This window comes from Procambarus clarkii, chromosome 8 (assembly GCF_040958095.1).
Source record: "Procambarus clarkii isolate CNS0578487 chromosome 8, FALCON_Pclarkii_2.0, whole genome shotgun sequence".
Lineage (NCBI taxonomy): Eukaryota > Metazoa > Arthropoda > Malacostraca > Decapoda > Cambaridae > Procambarus > Procambarus clarkii.
The window spans coordinates 14,908,821-14,934,493 of record NC_091157.1 but is presented as its reverse complement, the minus strand read 5'-3'; the positions used below and the strand labels follow the sequence as shown (position 1 = coordinate 14,934,493).

Below are 25,673 nucleotides of genomic sequence, written 5' to 3'. Positions count from 1 at the left end.
TGATCCAGAAGGTACTGTACTTCAGCACGCATAACTTCTTTTTTGTATGGGCTGATACGGTAGAAGGGTTGACGAATCGGCCGGGTATCAGGAAGTAGCTGGATGTCGTGCTGAACCACGTTACACTCCTGGGGATCATCGCTGAACAACTTCTGATGTTCTTGAAGAACTTTGATGAGAGGAGCACTATTACAGTCCTGTAAATATTTAGGAAGATCAGTAAGGATTTCCGAGTTGGAAGGCACTGACTCAGAGTTAGTGCTTTCAGGAGGAGAAGCAGGGAAGGTCTCACTGTGGAGGTATGGATCTTTAAAGGTGGAGAGAGATACTATCACAGTGGGGGAAATACCTTTATACTCCTTCAAAAGATTGACGTGGCACAACTGGGTCTTCCGCCGCCTATCTTGAGTCTCAAGAACGTAGTTGTGGTTGTTTCTGCACTCCTTGATGCGGTAAGGTCCTGAAAACTTATTTTGCAATGGATAACCAGGGATCGGAAAATATGCTAAAACGAAGTCTCCTGCTTTAAATTTCCTGATTTTACTGCGTTTGTCAAAATGAGTCTTCATCCTTTCTTGAGCTTTTAATAAATTATCATTGACAAATTTATGTACTCTCCCTAGAATGTGCTTTAAGTTTTGAAGAAACTGGGGCACATACTGAGGGTCACTGAAGGTGGCATTACGTAGAGAGTCTTTCAAAGCTTTAAGAGGAGTATGGCATTTACGTCCGTAGAGCATCTCATAAGGAGATACTCCTAGAGACTCATTTAGGAGACTTCTGAAAATGCACATGATGATGACAAGTTGTTTATCCCAGTTTTTCATATTTTCATTGCAAAATTTCTTAAGGAGTGATTTTATCGTTTGGTGACTATGTTCAAGAGAAACCTGTGAAGCAGGATGATAGGGGCTGGACAATACCTGAGTGATGTTGAATTCTTCCAGTGTCTTCTTGAAGATATCACTGGTGAAGTTGGTGCCACAGTCACTTTGAATCTCCCGAGGAAATCCATATTGTGTAAAGATCTTCAATAGTTATTTCACCACCGTAGTAGCCGTAATGTTCTTTACAGGAACTGCTATGGGGAATCTGGTGGTTGGACACAGGATGATTAGTATATAAGCGTTGCCAGAACTGGTCCGGGGTAATGGACCAACACAGTCTATGATGAGTCTGTGAAAAGGTTCCGAAGGCTCCGGGATAGGAATCAAAGGAGCCTTGGGAAACGGGATGTTAGGTTTTTCTGCCATCTGACATGTATGACACTGTTGTGCATAAGTTTTTACATCTTTAATCTTACCTGGCCAGTAGTAGTCTTGTCTGATTCCGTGATAGGTTTTATTAAAACCGTAGTGAAAAAGCACTCCATGGGCCAGGTGTAGAATATCGGACCATAGGCTGGTGGGAACTACTAGTTGGTCGACATTAGCCCAATCGTCATCCTCCGTTAGTTTACTGGGTCGGTAGCTGCGGTAGAGCAATTGGTTCTCTATGAAGAACCCAGGAATATTGTCAGATTGAGTCTCGGCCTGGAAGAATAATGGTGTTGATGAAGGATCCTCCCTCTGTAACTTACGGAACTCCAACATAGTAAGATTCAGTGGTAGATTCTGATGGTCTTGAGGGACAGCTGTTGCAGTAGAGTCAGCTGGTTGCGGGCGTGCAGCTTGTGCACGGGTTGTCACCAAAACCGGAGGAGAGACTTCATCACTTTCTTGGACCTCTGCTGGAACATACTTCAAGATGGGGTTTTCCACTACAGAGTCACAAACCTGGGGTTTGTCCATGATGATCAAGTTGGAAGGTTGCAGATCTTCGGCCAAGTCATTGCCCAATAGAAGTTGTACCCCCTGTCATGGGAAAAGGCTTTTCCCGGATGGCGACTTGGACTTCACCTTGTACGAAAGAACAATCCAGGTGGACTCTGGCGAGTGGATACGGAGTGGTAGCAGTGAGGTCAGTGATAAGGACCATCTCCCCGGTGTAGGTGATGTTAGGCACAGCTGATTTCAAAATGATAGATTGAAGAGCAGCTGTGTCCCTCAAGATCTTCACTTTAGAACATCCCTCCGAATCTGTACTGTTGGCAGAGACAGTTCCAGGGTATAGGTGTTTGCTGAAGAGAGAAAGATTATTAACAGGAACACCAACATTCATCACAGGCTTACTGGACTTATGAGGAGTCGGTTTGGGTCTAGGAGTTTCACTATAGCCTTTGTATTGGGCTTTTCCACATTTATTTATGGTATATCCATAGAGCTTGCAATACTTACAATATAATTGAGAGGTTGCTTGATTAGTACTCACTTTGTCATAATCAGACCAAGATTTCTTACTGGAAGATGTGTCAGTTGTCAACCTGTGTATAAGGCTGTAGGTGTCAGCCGACTTCGCACATCTGATGTAGTCGGTTTCCTCCTTATCTGCTAAGTGAAGACAGATGGGAGCAGGAATACGTCGAAAGAATTCTTCGACTAGAATAAGGTTGACAAGGTCTGAAAATGTAGAAACATGGGCTGCTTCCAGCCATTTCATGAAATATCTTTTCTTAGTATTGGCAAATTCTAAATAGGTGGTGGCACTTGCCTTTAGATACTCACGGAATTTTCGTCTGTAGTTTTCGGTGGAGAGAAGGTAGGCATCTAAAACGGCTTGCTTTAGAGTCTGGTAGTCATTCTCAGACGCTAAGGTACTGAGAGTAATCGCAGCTCTACCGTTTGAGGTGCACTCTGAAAAGCATAGACCACTGATCTTTAGGCCAGCTAAGTTTTTTTAGCTAGGGCCTCAAAAGTAGTAAAAAACACATCTACCTCTGTCTCAGCGAATGGTAGCATTAACTTACTTGCCTGGGAGATGCTAAAGCTTGCTGGAGGACTGGCTGCTCGTTGGCGCTGAGTATAGTGTGTAGTTTCCAAGTCAAGTTCTCTTTTACAGTATTGTAGACCACTATCAGCTTGCTTCTTATCGTGTTCACGTTGTATCTCTAGATTACGTTCTCTTACTTCAAGCTGGTCCCTCTCACGCGCACGTTGTAGGGCAACTTGGCATTCCTGTTCTTCTTTATGTCTGGCAGCCTCGCGTTCCTTTAGGGCAGCCTCGTGTTCCTGTTCTTCCTTCTTTAGGGCAGCCTCGTGTTCCTGTTCTTCCTTCTTTAGGGCAGCCTCGTGTTCCTGTTCTTCTTTCTTTAGGGCAGCCTCGTGTTCCTGTTCTTCTTTCTTTAGGGCAGCCTTGTAACACTGTAAAAGTGTTTGGTGTAGTTTATTTAAAATATATATAGAATATGAGTCAGAGACAGGAATTGGGAAAGGCGCCAGGTTGTCGGCCTGAGATATCACACCTCAAAGCGTTAATGACCTCAAGTGACCTGAGGTCAGATCATGCGAATTTCACCTTGCTTCTACTAATCTCTTAATTGGAGCCTGGTAGCCTTCAAACATGCCGACGTTTAAGGAGTGGCTTGGTAGAGTGCCTCAGGCTATCTACTTGTGGGCGGAGTTAGTTACTAGGCTCCCCAATATATACTCGGAGAACTATCGATTCGAGAGCATTAGGCAATAGGAGACCAGCCAGCGGAGCAGAGCAGAGGCCAGCCGTCGAGATAGGCCGTCACCAGACGGGGGGTGACGCTGCTTGAAAATTGCAGACCCCCCCCCCCTCTCTATTCAACTTAAACTCAGTCCTCGGTGAGTGAACATTTAGGTGACTTGGTCGTGTTTTACAAGTGTTGTGTGTTGATCAGGGGCAGGCAGTTGTAGTGCTCTCAGATTCTTGGAGGATGACTCACTTTGAATATTAATCTTTAACACTTTAATTGGATTGCTTAAGTTATGATACTTATCATGAAAAATATAATTGTTGAATTTAGTATTTAAATGGACTTTATTTTGTTCCCTAGAGATTTTGAGTTGAGGTGAGAAAGCCTCTGTGGTTACTGGTTTCATGGTTTAGAATGAGTACATGATAAAGATGGGACCATACTAATAATGATCTCTTGATAACATCTTTTGAGAATTTTGTGATACAGACAAGTTCCATTCCTTGTCTTGTATGTAATGATCATGAATGGATGGTGCAGCATTTCGTCTTCTACTATCTACTCTTCTACTTCTATTATCTACTCTTCTACTTCTACCTATCTATTCCTCTCCCTCCACCCCTCTCTAAACTCTCCCTTTCAACTAATGACCCTCCTCGCTCCTCCTACCTCTCACCCCAAACCCTCACTAATTACTTCACTATTCATTTCTTTCCTTTCGTTTTCTCTTATACGTTTGTGGCAATGATTCTGTATTCTAGAGTTCTCTCTAGGGTTTCGGGTAGCTGATCCAGTTACGGCGCCTTTTAGTCTTAGCACCTAGGTAGTCAAATACCTAGGTTACAAGGTGTTGAACGAGAGCGGTTGCCTTAGGAACTCTGGGAGTGCTCTAGAATAGTTAGCTAACTGGGGACGGGATAACGGACTAGAGAGAGCTGTTTCCCCCGGCCTCGTTAGTTAACTGGGGGGAGGAATAATGGACAAGATAGAGCTATTTCCCACACCCCCCGTTTACAATGGTGGCAGCGGTGTTGAACAATGTGTATGGTAGTGTTCATTTAACATTGTTCAGTCCCACGTGTCTTTTTGCCGCTCAGGCGCTATCAGGGAGATCTTGACATGTGTTTAATATTCGCGATTTAGCGTTTTTTCAGGTTAGGAGATAGTGATTCTCTGGCGTTGTGGTTTAGTGAGTTTGTGAGTTTTGTGAAGTTCAGGGAATGTTCACCAGAACTTGCGTGTGTAGTGTTTTATGTTAGTGATAAGATTTGGTGATTTGGGAACTTAGCGGTGTTGGTAGTGGAGCTCACCTGAGTGTGACAGGTGACCTCGCATGTCCCACGGGGACACCCAGCCACCGCTGGTCTCCAGGTCAGTGGGGAGTGGCAGGTGTAGTTATTAAGCAGTATTAAGTTGTGGTTCTGCTCAGATTATTGCGATCGACTGTTTTACTCCATTTGAACGCAATAACCCGAGGTGTACTGGTATTGTACAGCATGCTAGGGGGAGGCTTAGTATGTCAGTAGACTTCACGTTGGGGACGCTCGATGTTAGATAGTCTGGTCACAGGTGTGGCAACAGTTTTGAGTTGTTGACCGGCGGAGAAGCTAGGGAAACACTCTGGGTCACGTAGGTGGCTGTAGGTTAAGGGTGGGAGTAACGGTTAATTATGTACTTAAGATTAGGAACGGTACAGTTAAGTTTAGGCTAGTGTTTTGTCTATTAGTGTTGATTTTTTTTTGTGACAAGTTAAAAGTAGTGATGACCTTATTCTCTCTTCTCTAAACTTTACTCTGTTACTGTTTTATGTTCCACCAAGTCAATATCATTCAGAGTTAATTGGATTTTTAAAATTTAAGTGTAGTCGTTGCCAGGAGGAGAGCGGTATGATTTGACTGTGTAAACCCTATACAAACTACAGGGTCACACAACAGCATGGAACGCGGGTATTGTCGCCTTTATGTTCATTCACAGGTGGGAGCCAGAGGAGAGGCGCGAAGCATATGCACAAGAGAGAGACGGCTGCTTGGTACCACACTCAGGGGCGTTCCTCACCACCACCACGACCAGCCCCCTACCTGGATGTCAGGGCCACCACCACCACCCCAGGGGACCCCCGAGATACAGCCCTCTCGGTCGGTCAACATTGGTCTACCCAGTGGACCCCAAGATGGACGGACCCCAGGGGACCCCAAGACGGACGGACCCCCAGTGGACCCCAAGTCGTTCTGCAGACGACCCCAGACGACCCAGTAATGATGGAAGAGGAACAACAACGACTCCAGTCTGTCCCACCAACATCGGTCCACCCAGGATGGACCCCAGGACGGACGGACCCCAATGGACCCCAGGTTGCTTGTCAAAGACCCATGGGAGGAGGAAGAGAGAAGAAAGAAGAGAGAAGAAAGAAGAAGAAGATAAGACCAAGCTGAGTGAGACACGATGCCTAGTGTCCCTTGCTGGTGTCAGCATCATTGCATGGAGCGTAATTGCAAGATAGGATCGTTTGCCTTAACTGGCCGCCCCTCCTGCAAGCATGTTGCTCTGTTGAGTGATTCTTCCTGTGTCATGCGGACTTGATGTGGCTGTCAGAAGTAGCTCTCTGAAGGAGGCGTGCTGGAGCAACAGGGAGGAAGAAGAGTAGGATGGGATTTCTACTGTTGGCAACTATATGAAGGTCTCGAAACTTGTAGTCCCTATAGCTGTGAAGAACCCCAATATACGTCTCGCATGGTGACTGACGTAGGGCCAATTACAGATCAGCTGGGACAACCGAATTCCACGGTCCTGTACGCAGTTCAAGTAGTAACGGCTTTCTGGTTGACCAAGGGTTGTTGTGCGTTAACGACGGAGAAGCGACGGAGGCAGTTGTGTTGAAGAAATGTGGTACAGGACTATCTACAAGACCAAGCAGTGACGTCGCCCAGCCAGAGACAATGGACGTCTGTCTACATATTTCATTTATTTAGAGTAGGATGATGTATATTTGTTTAGCTAGGATGTATTCTTTTCGTTAATAAAGTTGTCGCACACAGCTAGCTCGCTTTAGCAGTGTTGCAAAAAACTTTATTTTCGGGGAGAAGGGGAGATGTAACACTGTAAAAGTGTTTGGTTTAGTTTATTTAAAATATATATACAATATGAGTCAGAGACAGGAATTGGGAAAGGCGCCAGGTTGTCGGCCTGAGATCTCACACCTCAAAGCGTTAATGACCTCAAGTGACCTGAGGTCAGATCATGCGAATTTCACCTTGCTTCTACTAATCTCTTAATTGGAGCCTGGTAGCCTTCAAACATGCCGACGTTTAAGAAGTGGCTTGGTAGAGTGCCTCAGGCTATCTACTTGTGGGCGGAGTTAGTTACTAGGCTCCCCAATATATACTCGGAGAACTATCGATTCGAGAGCATTAGGCAATAGGAGACCAGCCAGCGGAGCAGAGCAGAGGCCAGCCGTCGAGATAGGCCGTCACCAGACGGGGGGTGACGCTGCTTGAAAATTGCAGACCCCCCCCCCCTCTCTATTCAACTTAGACTCAGTCCTCGGTGAGTGAACATTTAGGTGACTTGGTCGTGTTTTACAAGTGTTGTGTGTTGATCAGGGGCAGGCATTTGTAGTGCTCTCAGATTCTTGGAGGATGACTCACTTTGAATATTAATCTTAACACTTTAATTGGATTGCTTAAGTTATGATACTTATCATGAAAAATATAATTGTTGAATTTAGTATTTAAATGGACTTTATTTTGTTCCCTAGAGATTTTGAGTTGAGGTGAGAAAGCCTCTGTGGTTACTGGTTTCATGGTTTAGAATGAGTACATGATAAAGATGGGACCATACTAAAAATGATCTCTTGATAACATCTTTTGAGAATTTTGTGATACAGACAAGTTCCATTCCTTGTCTTGTATGTAATGATCATGAATGGATGGTGGCAGCATTTCGTCTTCTACTATCTACTCTTCTACTTCTATTATCTACTCTTCTACTTCTACCTATCTATTCCTCTCCCTCCACCCCTCTCTAAACTCTCCCTTTCAACTAATGACCCTCCTCGCTCCTCCCACCTCCCTACCTCTCACCCCAAACCCTCACTAATTACTTCACTATTCATTTCTTTCCTTTCGTTTTCTCTTACACGTTTGTGGCAATGATTCTGTATTCTAGAGTTCTCTCTAGGGTTTCGGGTAGCTGATCCAGTTACGGCGCCTTTTAGTCTTAGCACCTAGGTAGTCAAATACCTAGGTTGCAAGGTGTTGAACGAGAGCGGTTGCCTTAGGAACTCTGGGAGTGCTCTAGAATAGTTAGCTAACTGGGGACGGGATAACGGACTAGAGAGAGCTGTTTCCCCCGGCCTCGTTAGTTAACTGGGGGGTGGAATAATGGACAAGATAGAGCTATTTCCCCCACCCCCCGTTTACAGCCTCGTGTTCCTGTTCTTCTTTCTTTAGGGCAGCCTCGTGTTCCTGTTCTTCTTTCTTTAGGGCAGCCTCGCGTTCCTGTTCTTCTTTCTTTAGGGCAGCCTCTTCTTTCTTTAGGCCAGCCTCGTGTTCCTTTATCTGGAGAGCTTCTTTCTGCTGTTGTAGAGCTTCTTTTTGTTGTTCACGCTCTACTTTCGCTAGTTCCAACTTTAAATTCATAGCTGCCAGAACATGCCTATCTGCAATGGAATAGTTTTCGTGAGAATCAGAGTCTATAATTCCACTATCTAAGAGGTGGTCAAGGATAAGGTTGTGCAATTCATTTTTGGTGGTTCCATGGGGAACATCTAGTTGGTACTCATGTGCTAGAGTTTGTAATTCTGTCTTCTTGGCACGACTTAAGTTCCCTACTTCATTTGCTGGATTACTACGAAATGCTGAGAGATGAATCATTTTGAGATAGCAAACAAATATACAGCGAATATACCTATGATATTATAAATGTTAGTAACAGGATGACTGGCAACTAGTAACTATCCTGTGGAAATTCAATCGTTAATGTGAAAACAATTAACGTTAATATTAGATGTTAGGTGATTAAATAATCAAAATCGCAGGAAATCTTGTACCTGGCACTCAATATACGAGAATAAGGGCAAGAAAATCCTACTAAATGAAAATGATAGTTTTAAAAACCAATGAAACTTTGATTGTTTCAAAAGTGAAAGGGTAGTCCAAAAATGTAGGGATACCTTGCCGGGTCTCTATAGGACAGAAGCAAGGGGGTTTCCTACTTAACTAGATGATACTTACAGAATTAGCATTCTATGTGCTCTGAAAAAGAAAGCCAATTCCCTACCTGAGTATATATCATAATCTCTGACCAACACGCAGGGGTGCGAGTTTCAACTGGTGGCGAGAACTGCTGTTGAGGTCCCAATTCAACAGCGTAGTCCGTGCTAGAGGAACTATGGCCCTCTTTATCCTCCTTCGGTCAGATTGCAGAAGATAGGGTACGTGGCCCGAAGACAAACCAAAGTACCAGGGTTCCAAAGTGATGATCTGCCATAATTGAGAAATATTCTAGGGACGAAAAAGGTGGAATACACGAGTAATAACACCGAGGGATGAACGACCAATTAAGAGAGTGACTGAGGCCTCCAGTCACCACGTAATCCACAGTTATCCAACACTCATAATATGTTGCACTCAGAATGCACAAAATACACAGCACCATAAAAATATTATAAGTTATGAAATTATTGAAAAGCAACTAAATCAAAGCCAAGTACACTTACCACAAGTTGAAATGTTCTAGTATCAGTACCTGAATGAGGCTCCCGGACAGGCCCCCATTAATGTGATGGGAAATTGTAAGTGTAAGGCAGTCCTCCCAATGGCTGGTGTAAATGCCAATCACATTAGTAAAAACAAAAGTTAACTGCTTGGCTGTTACCTCATGTGGTCAAGTAAAAGGGAGAAACACGCAAAACAAACCGTATAAACAATGAGACTTTAATTGACTTTAAACAAATATAAAGAAAGATAATCCCTTGGCTATGTATAGTGCGAATTAAACATAAATACAAAGACAAAAAACAATATAAAATAAAATAATGGTTACATTACTCTACAATGAACAAGACAAAAAATGAGTAAAAGGTGTGGGAACCGACCTGTGAGATTTATATTTACGTTAATTTATATACTTCGATAGCAATTTGTATAATGTTAAGTGGACTGTATTTCTGCAATAATCTCAATCTCACAAATCGATCCTCTACACATTAGGGGGGGTTTATTAAATTAATATATATGCAGCCAATCAAACTACAGTAATAGCTACATACATTGATGAGGTTCCTTATCTTATAGTACAGCAGGTTAGTCCACCAGGTATAACTAGGGTGTAGACACCAAATTATCCTCTTTGAGGTAGCTTCCATATCACCCAGTAACTGGTGCACAATCTTGCATCCTCGTCTTGACCTGTCAAAAGTGCGCTAGCTGTGAAGCCAGAATCCTATATATGACAAGCTATATCAGAGAAAACACTATACAGAACATTGAAGACCTGGCTTAATTACCTTTAGTATGAGGCGATTTCGCGATCTAACCGGGTCACCCTATATCCTGACATTAATGGACATAAATGAATGATAAACGGGTTTCGGATAGACTTAACTTGAATTGTAGACATCGTGTTGGAGATGGTACCTTTGGTTTCCATAACACTACGTCCAAGTAAAATTAACAGGAGCCGAATTTGCTCCCGTGTGAGCCTCTGGTCTCAATATAAACAATGACTGTTTAACACTCCATACTATTGACGTTACTGGCCGACATTGTCCAGAATGATAGGAGCTAAATTTGCTCCACACGTCTCGGAGGTGACACAACAATGGCTGCCCTCCTCCTCACTCTGACGCCTGGCTTACTTTGTCCAGATTTCAGAAAGTGATAGAAGGGTCACATTTACTCTACTTTAATATTGATAATTAAGTTAATTTATATAAGATGTTTTTATGATGGTAAAGTCCAAAGACTAATGTATTTAAGAATAATTCCCACCATAATAGGTGGTGAATTATAATAGTATGTGGTGATGATATCCCGTTTTCTTTAGACGGTAATTCCACTACAAGTTACGTTTTCTATGGGTAACTTGTTTATACAACACAGCTCTTATCTGTCTGTATGAAATAAAATGGTGTCGGATTTTCCGACATAATTCCCCAGGGGCTGCTCACGGGTCGAAGTCCTCTTTAGAACAGACGAACACCGATACTCCTCCTTCGAATTATTAGATTAATTTGATGTTAGTAGTTAGTAATCACACATTTGTGTGTCTGTTCATACAGGACGGATGTCCCGTACTAGAGTTGCAGGGGTTAGAAGTCTAATGCGATTTCATTTCCCTGTCAACTCTTGAAAGGCTAATATTCAAGCCTTATTACATATTATTTTACCCAGAAGACTGGATGTGATCAAGTACTACAGTCAAGTATGATTCAGGGACTGCAGTGAGATCAGTGACATTAGATATAACTTGAAGTTTGTTCAGGTAACTGGTCACTGATATATAAACACTGAGGCCCATGGAATACATCTTGATTAAATAATAAATGTATCAAATCAGTCATCAGATTTATTGGGGTTTTAATTTAGTTAATTGATTCAGAGGATTGAATAGCTCATCATTAAAGTAAAGTATGGTTCTGAGACTGCAGTGGGTTCAGTGACATTGGTCGCAGTGACTTGTAGCTGTTTTAGGCTACTGTTCACTGATTTGCCACTGAGGCCTCATGAACTCATCTTCAGCTTTAAATGATGATACTAACATCAACCTCTGTTACTATAGTCAGCTGTAATCTCCTTAGTATAATGCTACTGGAGAAATATAATCAGCTGACAAATTTAGATTCTATTGGTATTGTTTATCTGCAGCCATAGGTCTCCTCAGGCTTGATACTGGGCCTGAGAGTAATTTACCTCCTGCAGAGTTTAACATGGTTATACCCTGATATTTAGTAGGGCTACCAATGAATTGATGGTAGTAGTCTGTCCCCACAAGGACAGCCATTTGGCATTTGATTTGCTCAAATTTACCCGCAGCTGCTTGATAATAGCTTTCCAGGTCAGCATAATCAACTTGAGATTGTTGTGACAAATCTTCACATTTCTTGATCTGTCTTGTTAAGTGGCCTTTAAAACCTGCAAGGGTTCTTTTCATTCTCCCTGCATTATCCATACTGGCTCGTTGGTGAAGCCTTGTGGGACTTGTACTTGGGCTGCTCATAATACTGAACAAACTCTAATGATAGCCTAGGGTAAATTCTGCACTCACTAGGCAATAATCCTACCTCTACTAGAGGTTAGCACTTAAAATTAATACACATTATATATATATGCAATCATCCACACTAATGATTTGAGTGATAAACCAGTGTCACTGGAAGTACCTTTAGGTTAGCTCTTCTATATCACCCTAGGATGGTAGAGACACTAATTAATCACTCAAAGGTGTAATGATCATAAGTAAATTATTATATATACAACTCAATTCGAGTTGATAAAAATTACACCCAAAATAGGGTCTGGACCATTCATTAATGGTGTTAGGTTGATCAATATAGTACAACTGACTATGGTAATAATGGGACTAGGATGAACGATAATAGTTCAACTAGTCATATCCTACCCTGTTGTGGGTTGGCAATTAGTAAATATTATACTGTGATCACTAGTGCAATTTATATTAAATAATTCTCTATTTGGAGAAATAATATACACAATTATTGATAATAACCTCTTAATTAGCCTCTATGAAACTTCTAATATTATCAAGAAGTATTAAATATTATTAGTGACCTCGCGAAATAAACTCCACAAAATTCGTAGATAATCTCTCGCGAAATGTAACACCACGAAATCCGTGAACAATCTCGCGACACAGTCACTAATTTGGCTGGATTCTATATTAGCGCTGTCATTTCACGAAATAACACGCCACCAAATATCTGTGGGTGTGCATGAAACCGCTGACGAAGCTGAACTGGGCTGAGGGAGGCTCCTGAGCTCCCTCGAGGCTACGCTGCCGTCTTGACTGCTGGCTTTGTTTAAATAACACTGCACTAGTATATTTAATGAATCCACTGGTTAACTGGTTCATCCGGTACTAAGATGACCAAATGTGGGTTCATAGGACCAAATAATCCATCATCCGGTTCGAAGATGACCAAATAATGTGGGAACCGACCTGTGAGATTTATATTTACGTTAATTTATATACTTCGATAGCAATTTGTATAATGTTAAGTGGACTGTATTTCTGCAATAATCTCAATCTCACAAATCGATCCTCTACACATTAGGGGGGGTTTATTAAATTAATATATATGCAGCCAATCAAACTACAGTAATAGCTACATACATTGATGAGGTTCCTTATCTTATAGTACAGCAGGTTAGTCCACCAGGTATAACTAGGGTGTAGACACCAAATTATCCTCTTTGAGGTAGCTTCCATATCACCCAGTAACTGGTGCACAATCTTGCATCCTCGTCTTGACCTGTCAAAAGTGCGCTAGCTGTGAAGCCAGAATCCTATATATGACAAGCTATATCAGAGAAAACACTATACAGAACATTGAAGACCTGGCTTAATTACCTTTAGTATGAGGCGATTTCGCGATCTAACCGGGTCACCCTATATCCTGACATTAATGGCCATAAATGAATGATAAACGGGTTTCGGATAGACTTAACTTGAATTGTAGACATCGTGTTGGAGATGGTACCTTTGGTTTCCATAACACTACGTCCAAGTAAAATTAACAGGAGCCGAATTTGCTCCCGTGTGAGCCTCTGGTCTCAATATAAACAATGACTGTTTAACACTCCATACTATTGACGTTACTGGCCGACATTGTCCAGAATGATAGGAGCTAAATTTGCTCCACACGTCTCGGAGGTGACACAACAATGGCTGCCCTCCTCCTCACTCTGACGCCTGGCTTACTTTGTCCAGATTTCAGAAAGTGATAGAAGGGTCACATTTACTCTACTTTAATATTGATAATTAAGTTAATTTATATAAGATGTTTTTATGATGGTAAAGTCCAAAGACTAATGTATTTAAGAATAATTCCCACCATAATAGGTGGTGAATTATAATAGTATGTGGTGATGATATCCCGTTTTCTTTAGACGGTAATTCCACTACAAGTTACGTTTTCTATGGGTAACTTGTTTATACAACACAGCTCTTATCTGTCTGTATGAAATAAAATGGTGTCGGATTTTCCGACAAAAGGTGCTGAGAATATTGGCTGGCTGAAAACCTCCACTAATACACAGAGCATATGCTAGATAAAAGTATCAGCCTTGAGAGCTCAGAATATTCTAAAGCCAACTGCTCGTGCACGCTTAGTCATAGGCTGTGCAGATGGCGCTGAAGTCGAGTGGAGTCGCTGATTCACCAATGGAAAGCATGCTGGCTGGAAGTGGTAGTTTGGTGATCGACGAGGGTGGTGCGCTGACAGCGAAGGGGGTTGGAGAGCGAGTGTAGGGCAAGTATTACCCCCTGTACAAACGTATTCTACTCTATATATATACTACTCTTGAAAGTAGTATTTTGATGTTATAGACCAGGGGTAGGCAACCTTTTTGAGAGTGCGTGCCAAAATCAGCCAAGTCTCTGACACAAACTTTTTCCATGTGCCAACCATTTTTTTTAGAACATATTTGGTATCTCTTAAGAACTTTTTAAACGAAAAAATAATAAATTACCTCAGTGCAGTAAAACATAGTATAAAAATAAACAGAAAAAAAAATTATTTAACCTTCAGAAGTACATTTCAACAGCCTTTAAGCTTTTGTGACTTTAATAGAATACAACAGATAAAAAACTTGTTGACTCCTTTTATATACTGTCAGTGAGACTTCTGCTGCTGCATAACTGATGACGGAGATTTTACATCGGGTTTATATTTAGTAACATTGAGAGATATGCATGCAGCGCTAGTTTCATCTGTCATGCTACTCCTGTTACGAGACTTAACAAAGTTCATAATTGAGAACAAAGATTCGCAAGCATATGTAGACGAAAACATGGTTAGCAATGCTGTTGCAAGGTTTTTTTAAACAGACATAATTTTCTGGAATAGTATTCCAAGTCCTTAATACTTCGTTTTCCGCATTTCTATTTGTTACTTTCATCTCTAATCTCTCTCTTTCAATATTTTCCAAGTCAACTCTAAGGTCAACATATTTCTGCTTCCAAATTGAGCTACTCTGAAATTCAATCAACTGCATCTCAAAATCATCCATGTCTATCCATGAAAACATTTGCAAGTTTAGTTCATCCATTTTGATGCTGTCTGGAAACTTGATGAACTTTACTGTGTCTTCCAGTTCTCTGAATTTGGCAAATCTTGTAGAGAACTGCCAAACTGTTGACTTGATAATGTTTACAAACAGCTTTTGAAGACATTTGTGGTCTGTTCTGTCATCTTTTAGATCACTGATGTACCTCTTTAGGTTTGGAAAGTATCTAAATCTCTCATTATCTACATCCCTCTTAAAAACTTTAAGCTTCATTTCAAAAGCTTTTATATAACAAAACATAACATCAAGTGTCTTACCAGAGCCCTGTAACTTAATATTTAATTCATTTAAATGTTCACAAAAATCTGCAAAAAATATCAGTTTACAAACCCACACGATGTCAGAAAATTCCTGGTATGACACTTGTTGGTCGTTCAAATAGAGCTTTATCACATCTAAGCATTCAATAAATCGTTTCAGAACCAAGCCTCTGCTAAGCCAACGAACATGGTTGTACATTTTCAGTCCTTTATACACAGATTCCTAGGCATTGAGTACTTACGCCAAGAGTTTATAAGACTTCACTTGGTTCGATAGACAAAACCCGTTTTTGTGTGTTTGTGTGGTGTGTTGTGGCGAAACATCGTTGAGTTGGTGACATCTTGCTTATGTCAGCTCTGTTCTTAGGGAGCAGGCGAGCGAGTACGTGGGAATTTAAGGATTAAGACTATTCTTACAATGATATTGAGTTTCACAAAGTTATTGATTTATAAGGGGAATAATTTTCACCTGGAGATGAAGTACTGACCTTCTTCTCAGGGAGGAGGCAAGTGAGCAACAGTGAGAAACACTACGAAGCAAGACTGCGAGAGAGAGTTACGAGTCTGAGATCGTCTGAACATGTGTTCATTACGGGGACTTCATGGGGGTGGGGGACTGTTGATTTCACTGGTTATATTACGGCCGTCAATGGAGAGAAGGGGAGAGCATAAGAATTCTTATCTTTCTTTAGCTTTCGAAGGTGAAGATGCTTTAGATTTAAATAGTAAAGTGAGTTTAATTAATATGCGTCAAACTGTAGTCGGGCGGCATTCAAACACATGAGGTTTAGGGGGGGGGGGAAAGATGTTGTGGATGTTTAAATTCAAAGTTTACGAAATTAATTTTTAAAGGTGGGCAGGCATGGCGTATTTTGCCTTCACAGATATGATTGTCAGTGTACACTATGGTTATGGGTGCAGCCTTTAGGTTAGAAAGGCTTATTACATAAAATATGAGCCAAAGTAAATAGAGGGGAATCATCATACATCGGCATGATCGATGACGTAAAAAAAGAAGGTAACTATGGCAACAAGATCAACTTCTTTTTCTTGAGACCTCTTTAGCTTCGTAGAGCTTAAACCTCTTCACCACCAGGACGTCTTGAGACCTCTTTAGCTTCGTAGAGCTTAAACCTCTTCACCACCAGGACGTCTTGAGACCTCTTTAGCTTCATAGAGCTTAAACCTCTTCACCACCAGGACGTACATATACTGTCATGGCATGTAAGCTTATACCCCAAGGAAAGTAGTTTTTTTTTGTCTGTGCTTAGGGTAACATGTGCTTGCATCTGTGCTTAGGGTAACCTATGCTCTTGCGTGCCAGAGACAAGTCATCGGCGTGCCAAGTTTGGCACGCGTGCCAGAGGTTGCCTACCCCTGTTATAGACGTACTGAAATAACATGATGTAGGAAAGAGCAGGCCAAATCTCTCTTGAAAGAGATTACCATCACAACTGACTTCCCCAGTCATAATCCTTTTGTACCACACTCTCTTTTAACCTATAAGGTTCTTCAGATCTTTGTTACCCACTTAGGGTCATTAGTACTAGATCTATTCAATTTATATGGTATACTACATTCCTGTGCTTTGCTTTCCTTAGAATATTTTTAATTAAGTTATATTTTGAATCCACATCGAGATCCCTCTTAACGTCACCTATCGCTGAGCTCACGTCTCGCTCCAAGACTGGCCCAAGACTTTCCAATCTATTTGACCCAAAAAAATTCTTAGGCTATTGAAATCAGCTTTTCGAAAATCTGGCACTCTAACAGAATTTTCTCCTACAGATCTATTCCATTTTATGCTAAATCTGATATCTTTGTGATCACTGTTCAAAAGTGATCACTGTTCATTTTTTGAACAAAAAACAGTGATCACTTTGTGATCACTGTTCAAATACTGCTAAATCTGATATCTTTGTGATCACTGTTCCCTAGCTCACTCCCTATTTCGATGTCAATAATTTGTGTTTCCCTGTTAGTTAACACTAAATCTAAAATATTATTTTCCCGCGTTGGTTCCTTAATGTGTTGCGTAAGATAGCAATCGTCAATTAATTCTAGAAAATCTTCTGCTTCATTATTTCCTGTTCTGTTGAACCAATTTATTACACTAAAATTTAAGTCACCCATGACACAAATACTGCTAGACTTTGGTGCTCTAGATATTTCATCCCACAGGTGCTTTGCTTCCACCCTGTCTACGTTTGGTGGCCTGTATATAACTCCTATTATAAGTTTATTTGCTTTTTCGTTTAATTCTATCCAAATAGTTTCTGTGTGTGGCTCAGTTTTGATTCCCTCTTTGGGACAAGATTTCAAATTTTCCCTAATATATATGGCTACTCCCCCTCCTCGTCTAATATATCTTTCTGTGTAAAATAGTTTAAATCCATTTATTTGATATTCAGCTAATAGTTCTCTATTTTCTATATTCATCCACGTTTCGGTAAGTGCAATAATATCTATTTTCTCTGTCCAGACAAGAGCAATTAAATCGTTGATTTTGTTTCTTAGACTTCTACTGTTAGTGTAATATACCCTAAGTGTATTGTTATATTGAGGCCCTTCTCGTTCCCAGATCATTTTGCCAATTTGTTTCTCCCACACCCATATACATGTATTGCCTCCTTTCTCTATATCAATTCCCATACGACTATCTACTAACAGTTTAAACCCAAACCCAAACAAACGCCTCCAACCACTGGTTCCAACGAGTTCGCAACAACAACCCCAGCCCTCGATAGATGCACCCCTTCACAAGCATACATTTCATTTCTCCCATAGAAGTGTTCCCAGTTATTGATGAAAGATATTGCATGTGATTTACAATATCTTTCAAGCCGGCAATTGACACCTAGTGCCCAACTTACCATAATGGTACGTTCCTCTTTGGTAAATGCAGAGATAAAATATTTATTTAAAATACTACGTATCTCTTTGTCATTATCAATTATCTGACATGTCTCAGTTTTTAATGGACCTTTTCTTTCCCTAATCTTTGTTTGATATAACTGAAAAAACAACTTTAGGATTTGTCATGAAATCCCCGTTACCGAACCAGTATTTACCCAGGTCTTTCCTAAATCTGAACTTATCCAATTCATACCCATTGTCTCGTGTTCTGTCTTTTGTTGATACTTTTAATACCCTATTAATATCCGCTTTGTTATGCCCATTTCATTTAATTGTAAACCTCTATCATGTCACTCCTAAGTCTTCACCCTTCTAGAGAATGTAATTTAAGCTGTAATTAAATCTTTCTTCATATGACAGGATTAACTTTGTCATCCTATGCAGGACGCATTCTAGTGAATTTATATCCATTCTATAGTACGGCGACCAAAACTGAACTGCATAATCTAAATGGGGCCTAACCAGAGCAAGATATAACTGAAGAACAACACCAGATGTCTTGTTACTAACGCTTCGATTAATAAATCCCAGTGTTCTATTTGCCGTATTACGAATATTTATGCATTGTTTTTTTGTTTTAAATTCTTATTAATCATAACTCCCAGATCTCTTTCGCAATCCGACTTTGCAATCTAGCTTGTATCATGTAACTCTATCTTCTTGAGGTTACCTTGAAATGATTTTGGGGCTTAGTGTCCCCGCGGCCCGGTCCTCGACCAGGCCTCCTTTATGTTACACACACCTCCCCCCACATAGGAAGCAACCCGTAGCAGCTGTCTAACTCCCAGGTCCCTATTTACTGCTAGGTAACATGAGCATCAAAGTGAAAGAAATATTTTGCCCATTTGACTCCGCCGCCACCGGGATCGAACCCGGAACCTCAGGACTACGAATCCGAAGCACTGTTCACCCAGCTGTCAGGGCCCTATATTGCCATATATTCCAAAAATTGCCATGTCCAAATCCAACTTAATATAGCACCCCCAATACCATGAGCCAGTCTTTTTAATCAGTCTTTCATGTGGCACTGTATCAAATGCTTTGCTAAAGTCAAGATACACAACATCACAAACCTTATCACTATGAACTGCCTCAACTATGCTGGAATAAAATGATAACGAATTTGTTAAACATGAACGGTCATTTGTAAAACCATCTTGTGAATCATTTATCAATTTATGTTTTTCAAGATGAAAATGAATGGTATTTTCAATAATAGATTCAAGTAATTTTCCCACAATAGACGGTTAGCTAGTTGCCCGATAGTTTGACGCAAGTGATCTATCTTCTTTCTTGAAAATCGGTACCACATTAGCAACGTTCCACGACTCGGGCACTCTGCCTGGCACTAATGGTTTGTTAAATATGTAAACAATGGCTCGCAAAGCTCCTCTTTGCATTATTTAAGCACCATTGCAAACACTTCGTCTGGCCCTGGGGATTTCTTCTACTTGAGTTTCGCTATTTGTTTAATAACATCTTCCCTGATAACAGCTAAATTAGTCAACCTATCCTCTTCTCCACCCACATAGACTTGTTTGTCTGAAGGAAAAATGTTAAGTTCCTCTTTAATAAATATAGAGATAAAATATGTATTAAAACTGCTACTCTTCTCTTTGTCATTGTCAGTTATCTGACCTGTCTCAGTTTTTAATGGGCCAATCCTTTCCCTAATCCTTGTTCAATATAACTGAAAAACACCTTTAGGATTTGTCTTTGCTTGCCCTGCTATGCGAACTTCATAGTCTCTTTTTGCCCTCTTTATATTTTTTTAACATTTCTAACCAGTTGTATGAATTCTTGTTCTAAACTGACTTCCGAATTCCTAATCCTTTTGTACCAAGCTCTCCTTCTACCTGTAAGGTTCTTCAGATCCATTGTTATTCATTTCGGGTCATTAGTATTCGATCGATTCAATTTGCATGGTATACTACGTTCCTGTGCTTTGCTTAGAATATTTTTAAATAAGTCATATTTTGAATTCACATCGAAATTCATTCTTACATCACCCATCGCTTGGTTCATGTCTCGCTCGAAGTCCGCCCCTCCCCCCTCCCTATGCCCTGGACTTTCCAATCTATTTCACCCAAAAAATGTCTTAGGCCATTAAAATCAGCTTTTCGAAATTCTTGCACTTTAACAGAATTTTCTCCTGCAAATCTATTACATTCTATGCTAAATCTAATTTCTTTATTATTACTATTCCCTATTTCGATGTCATTAATTTGTGTTTCCTTGTTAGTTAACACTAAGTCTAAAATATTATTTTCCTGCGTTGGTTTTTAATGTGTTGCGTACGAAAGCAATCGTCAGTTAATTCTAGAAAATCTTCTGCTTCATTATTCCCTGTTCTGTTAAACCAGTTTACCACTGATATTAAAGTCTCCAATGACACAAATACTGTTAGACCTAAATGCTCTAGATATTTCATCCCATAGATGCTTTTCTTCCATTCTGTCTAAGTTTTGTGGCCTGTATATAGCTCCCCTTAAAAGATTTTTAGCTTTTTCGTTTAATTCTAGCTAAATAGATTCTTTGTGGCTAACTTTAATTCCCTTTTTGAAACTACATTTTAAATTTTCCATAACAAGTTGGCAACAGCAACAGCCCCAGCCCTAGATAAATGGACCCCATCTAGAGCATACATGTCATTCCTTCCATAGAATTGGTCCCAGTTATCAATGAATAATATTGAATTTGATTTACAATATTTGTCCAGTAGATAACTAACACCAAGTGCCCTCGACAACCATTCATTTCCAACTCACTTTCTTCGAAGAGTGCCACATATGACCGAGATTCCTCCCTTGCTCCTAACTAATTCTAAGACTGTCTTCAACCTCTGTATCAGTGTCTCACTCCTAACTCGTTCTACATCTACAACTCGTTTAGCAGTCTCCGTGGTGTAGTGGTAAGACACTCGCCTGGCGTTCCGCGAGCGCTATGTCATGGGTTCGTATCCTGGCCGGGGAGGATTTACTGGGCGCAATTCCTTAACTGTAGCCTCTGTTTAACGCAACAGTAAAATGTGTACTTGGATGAAAAAACGATTCTTCGCGGCGGGGATCGTATTCCAGGGACTTGCCCGAAACGCTACGCGTACTAGTAGCTGTACAAGAATGTAACAACTCTTGTATATATCTCAAAAAAATAAAACACAAAAAAAAACATGATTTTCACCGGTACTGGTACAAATAATGTGTTTGTTCCGATTTCCAGCTATAATATCATTCATGTTGTTTACAAGACCCTTAATTTCTGCTTCAGGATTGCAATCCCTTAACCTGTTCCCACTATTCCTGGCACAAAACGCCCTATCCAAATACCTCACCTGGGAGTCACCAACAACCAAAATTCGTTTAGCTACTTCCTTGATAGGCGGTCCTTTCGTTGCCTTGTCTTGGGTGAACTGCAGTCTCCCTACATCACTCGTCTTCCAGCACGACGAATGATTTGTAGGGCTTTAGGATAACTGTATGCGGCCATGTCTGAGTCTTCTTAAGTCCCCTGTCCTTTACGATATTCCAAGGCGAAGAATTTCTGATATTGCTCTCCTCCTTCGCTTCCTTATGAGGGTAGACACGCCGTTACCAACTCTGTCCTCAGAGCACCTCATAGATCCATAAGTTCCCTCACTACACCTTCCATTATTATTATGAAAGCGCAATCGGAGTTCCATGTAACACACCCTCTCACTGTGGTTGCCTGCGTCTGACTGAATTCCCCTCTTTGATCCTTGTATCCTCTCTTTGATCCTTATACCCCCCATCTCTCATATCCTGATATCCCCCCACTCATTCTTACTCTTTACCTTATTTATCCCTCTATACACCTCGCTGTCTTTCCTTCCCTCTAAATATTTAATTTAAGTGAATAAATATTACCCTAGCATTGTAACCTACTGTCTCAACCCATCCTTCCACAACACCAACATGGAATATTGAGTGTATTTACCACATCACCCCCCCCCCCAGCTGTGATGGGTGGTGTGATGTGGTACCCACACACCACCCAGCTCACACATGTGCAAGCCGCCACCCACAATAACCCAGTGACCCTGAACAGGGAGACGGACGAGTGGCGGCTGTGCTGCCTGGCCCGGCACGTCGAGAAATGCCTGCCGGTCGCTGACGAGTTCTCCTCGTGCGAGGACCTCATGTCCAACCTGGTCCTGCGGGTGTGTATCTGGATCCTCGGCTTCGTGGCTCTCCTCGGCAACTCCTTCGTCATCATCTGGAGGAGCGTGTACTCCAGCGGCAACAAGGTGAGGAGCATGTACTACAGCGGCAACAAGGTGAGGAGCATGTACTACAGCAGCAACAAGGTGAGGAGCATGTACTCCAGCGGCAACAAGGTGAGGAGCATGTACTCCAGCGGCAACAAGGTGAGGAGCATGTACTACAGCAGCAACAAGGTGAGGAGCATGTACTCCAGCGGCAACAAGGTGAGGAGCATGTATTACAGCGGCAACAAGGTGAGGAGCATGTACTACAGCAGCAACAAGGTGAGGAGCATGTACTCCAGCGGCAACAAGGTGACGAGCGTGTACTCCAGCGGCAACAAGGTGAGGAGCATGTACTCCAGCGGCAACAAGGTGAGGAGCATGTACTACAGCAGCAACAAGGTGAGGAGCATGTACTCCAGCGGCAACAAGGTGAGGAGCATGTACTACAGCGGCAACAAGGTGAGGAGCAGCGGCAACAAGGTGAGGAGCATGTTCTCTAGCGTCAACAAGGTGAGGAGCATGTTCTCCAGCGTCAACAAGGTGAGGAGCATGTTCTCCAGCGTCAACAAGGTGAGGAGCATGTTCTCCAGCGTCAACAAGGTGAGGAGCATGTTCTCCAGCGTCAACAAGGTGAGGAGCATGTTCTCCAGCGTCAACAAGGTGAGGAGCAGCGGCAACAAGGTGAGGAGCATGTACTACAGTGGCAACAAGGTGAGGCGCAGCGGCAACAAGGTGAGGAGCATGTTCTCCAGCGTCAACAAGGTGACGAGCGTGTACTACAGCGTCAACAAGGTGAGGAGCGTGTACTACAGCGTCAACAAGGTGAGGAGCATGTACTACAGCGGCAACAAGGTGAGGAGCAGCGGCAACAAGGTGAGGAGCGTGTACTACAGCGTCAACAAGGTGAGGAGCATGTTCTCCAGCGTCAACAAGGTGAGGAGCATGTTTTCCAGCGTCAACAAGGTGAGGAGCATGTTTTCCAGCGTCAACAAGGTGAGGAGCATGTTCTCCAGCGGCAACAAGGTGAGGAGCGTGTACTACAGCGTCAACAAGGTGAGGAGCATGTTCTCCAGCGTCAACAAGGTGAGGAGCATGTTCTCCAGCGTCAACAAGGTGAGGAGCATGTTCTCCAGCGTCAACAAGGTGAGGAGCATGTTCTCCAGCGTCAACAAGGTGAGGAGCATGTTCTCCAGCGTCAACAAGGTGAGGAGCATGTTCTCCAGCGTCAACAAGGTGAGGAGCATGTTCTCCAGCGTCAACAAGGTGAGGAGCATGTTCTCCAGCGTCAACAAGGTGAGGAGCATGTTCTCCAGCGTCAACAAGGTGAGGAGCATGTTCTCCAGCGTCAACAAGGTGAGGAGCAGCGGCAACAAGGTGAGGAGCATGTACTACAGCGGCAACAAGGTGAGGCGCAGCGGCAACAAGGTGAGGAGCATGTTCTCCAGCGTCAACAAGGTGAGGAGCGTGTACTACAGCGTCAACAAGGTGAGGAGCGTGTACTACAGCGTCAACAAGGTGAGGAGCATGTACTACAGCGGCAACAAGGTGAGGAGCAGCGGCAACAAGGTGAGGAGCGTGTACTACAGCGTCAACAAGGTGAGGAGCATGTTCTCCAGCGTCAACAAGGTGAGGAGCATGTTTTCCAGCGTCAACAAGGTGAGGAGCATGTTTTCCAGCGTCAACAAGGTGAGGAGCATGTTCTCCAGCGGCAACAAGGTGAGGAGCGTGTACTACAGCGTCAACAAGGTGAGGAGCATGTTCTCCAGCGTCAACAAGGTGAGGAGCATGTTCTCCAGCGTCAACAAGGTGAGGAGCATGTTCTCCAGCGTCAACAAGGTGAGGAGCATGTTCTCCAGCGTCAACAAGGTGAGGAGCATGTTCTCCAGCGTCAACAAGGTGAGAAGCATGTTCTCCAGCGTCAACAAGGTGAGGAGCAGCGGCAACAAGGTGAGGAGCATGTACTACAGCGGCAACAAGGTGAGGAGCATGTTCTCCAGCGTCAACAAGGTGATGAGCATGTTTTCCAGCGTCAACAAGGTGAGGAGCAGCGGCAACAAGGTGAGGAGCATGTACTACAGCGGCAACAAGGTGAGGAGCAGCGGCAACAAGATGAGGAGCATATTCTCCAGCGTCAACAAGGTGAGGAGCGTGTACTACAGCGTCAACTAGGTGAGGAGCATGTTCTCCAGCGTCAACAAGGTGAGGAGCATGTTCTCCAGCGTCAACAAGGTGAGGAGCATGTTCTCCAGCGTCAACAAGGTGAGGAGCAGCGGCAACAAGGTGAGGAGCATGTACTACAGCGGCAACAAGGTGAGGAGCAGCGGCAACAAGATGAGGAGCATATTCTCCAGCGTCAACAAGGTGAGGAGCGTGTACTACAGCGTCAACAAGGTGAGGAGCGTGTACTACAGCGTCAACAAGGTGAGGAGCATGTACTACAGCGGCAACAAGGTGAGGAGCAGCGGCAACAAGGTGAGGAGCGTGTACTACAGCGTCAACAAGGTGAGGAGCATGTTCTCCAGCGTCAACAAGGTGAGGAGCATGTTCTCCAGCGTCAACAAGGTGAGGAGCATGTTCTCCAGCGTCAACAAGGTGAGGAGCATGTTCTCCAGCGTCAACAAGGTGAGGAGCAGCGGCAACAAGGTGAGGAGCATGTACTACAGCGGCAACAAGGTGAGGAGCAGCGGCAACAAGGTGAGGAGCATGTTCTCCAGCGTCAACAAGGTGAGGAGCATGTTCTCCAGCGTCAACAAGGTGAGGAGCATGTTCTCCAGCGTCAACAAGGTGAGGAGCATGTTCTCCAGCGTCAACAAGGTGAGGAGCATGTTCTCCAGCGTCAACAAGGTGAGGAGCATGTTCTCCAGCGTCAACAAGGTGAGGAGCATGTTCTCCAGCGTCAACAAGGTGAGGAGCATGTTCTCCAGCGTCAACAAGGTGAGGAGCATGTTCTCCAGCGTCAACAAGGTGAGGAGCAGCGGCAACAAGGTGAGGAGCATGTACTACAGTGGCAACAAGGTGAGGCGCAGCGGCAACAAGGTGAGGAGCATGTTCTCCAGCGTCAACAAGGTGAGGAGCGTGTACTACAGCGTCAACAAGGTGAGGAGCGTGTACTACAGCGTCAACAAGGTGAGGAGCATGTACTACAGCGGCAACAAGGTGAGGAGCAGCGGCAACAAGGTGAGGAGCGTGTACTACAGCGTCAACAAGGTGAGGAGCATGTTCTCCAGCGTCAACAAGGTGAGGAGCATGTTTTCCAGCGTCAACAAGGTGAGGAGCATGTTTTCCAGCGTCAACAAGGTGAGGAGCATGTTCTCCAGCGGCAACAAGGTGAGGAGCGTGTACTACAGCGTCAACAAGGTGAGGAGCATGTTCTCCAGCGTCAACAAGGTGAGGAGCATGTTCTCCAGCGTCAACAAGGTGAGGAGCAT

At 42.8% G+C, this 25,673-nt stretch overlaps 1 protein-coding gene across 1 annotated transcript in view; it reads left to right on the top strand.

The window, feature by feature from the left end:
- LOC123759743 (G-protein coupled receptor GRL101) overlaps positions 1-25,673 on the top strand; it is a 785,517-nt gene that overhangs the window by 672,454 nt on the left and 87,390 nt on the right. The window contains exon 23 of the mRNA XM_069319377.1: positions 22,086-22,284. Within this exon, the coding sequence (XP_069175478.1) occupies positions 22,086-22,284 (199 nt within the window). The remainder of the gene's footprint in view (positions 1-22,085; positions 22,285-25,673) is intronic.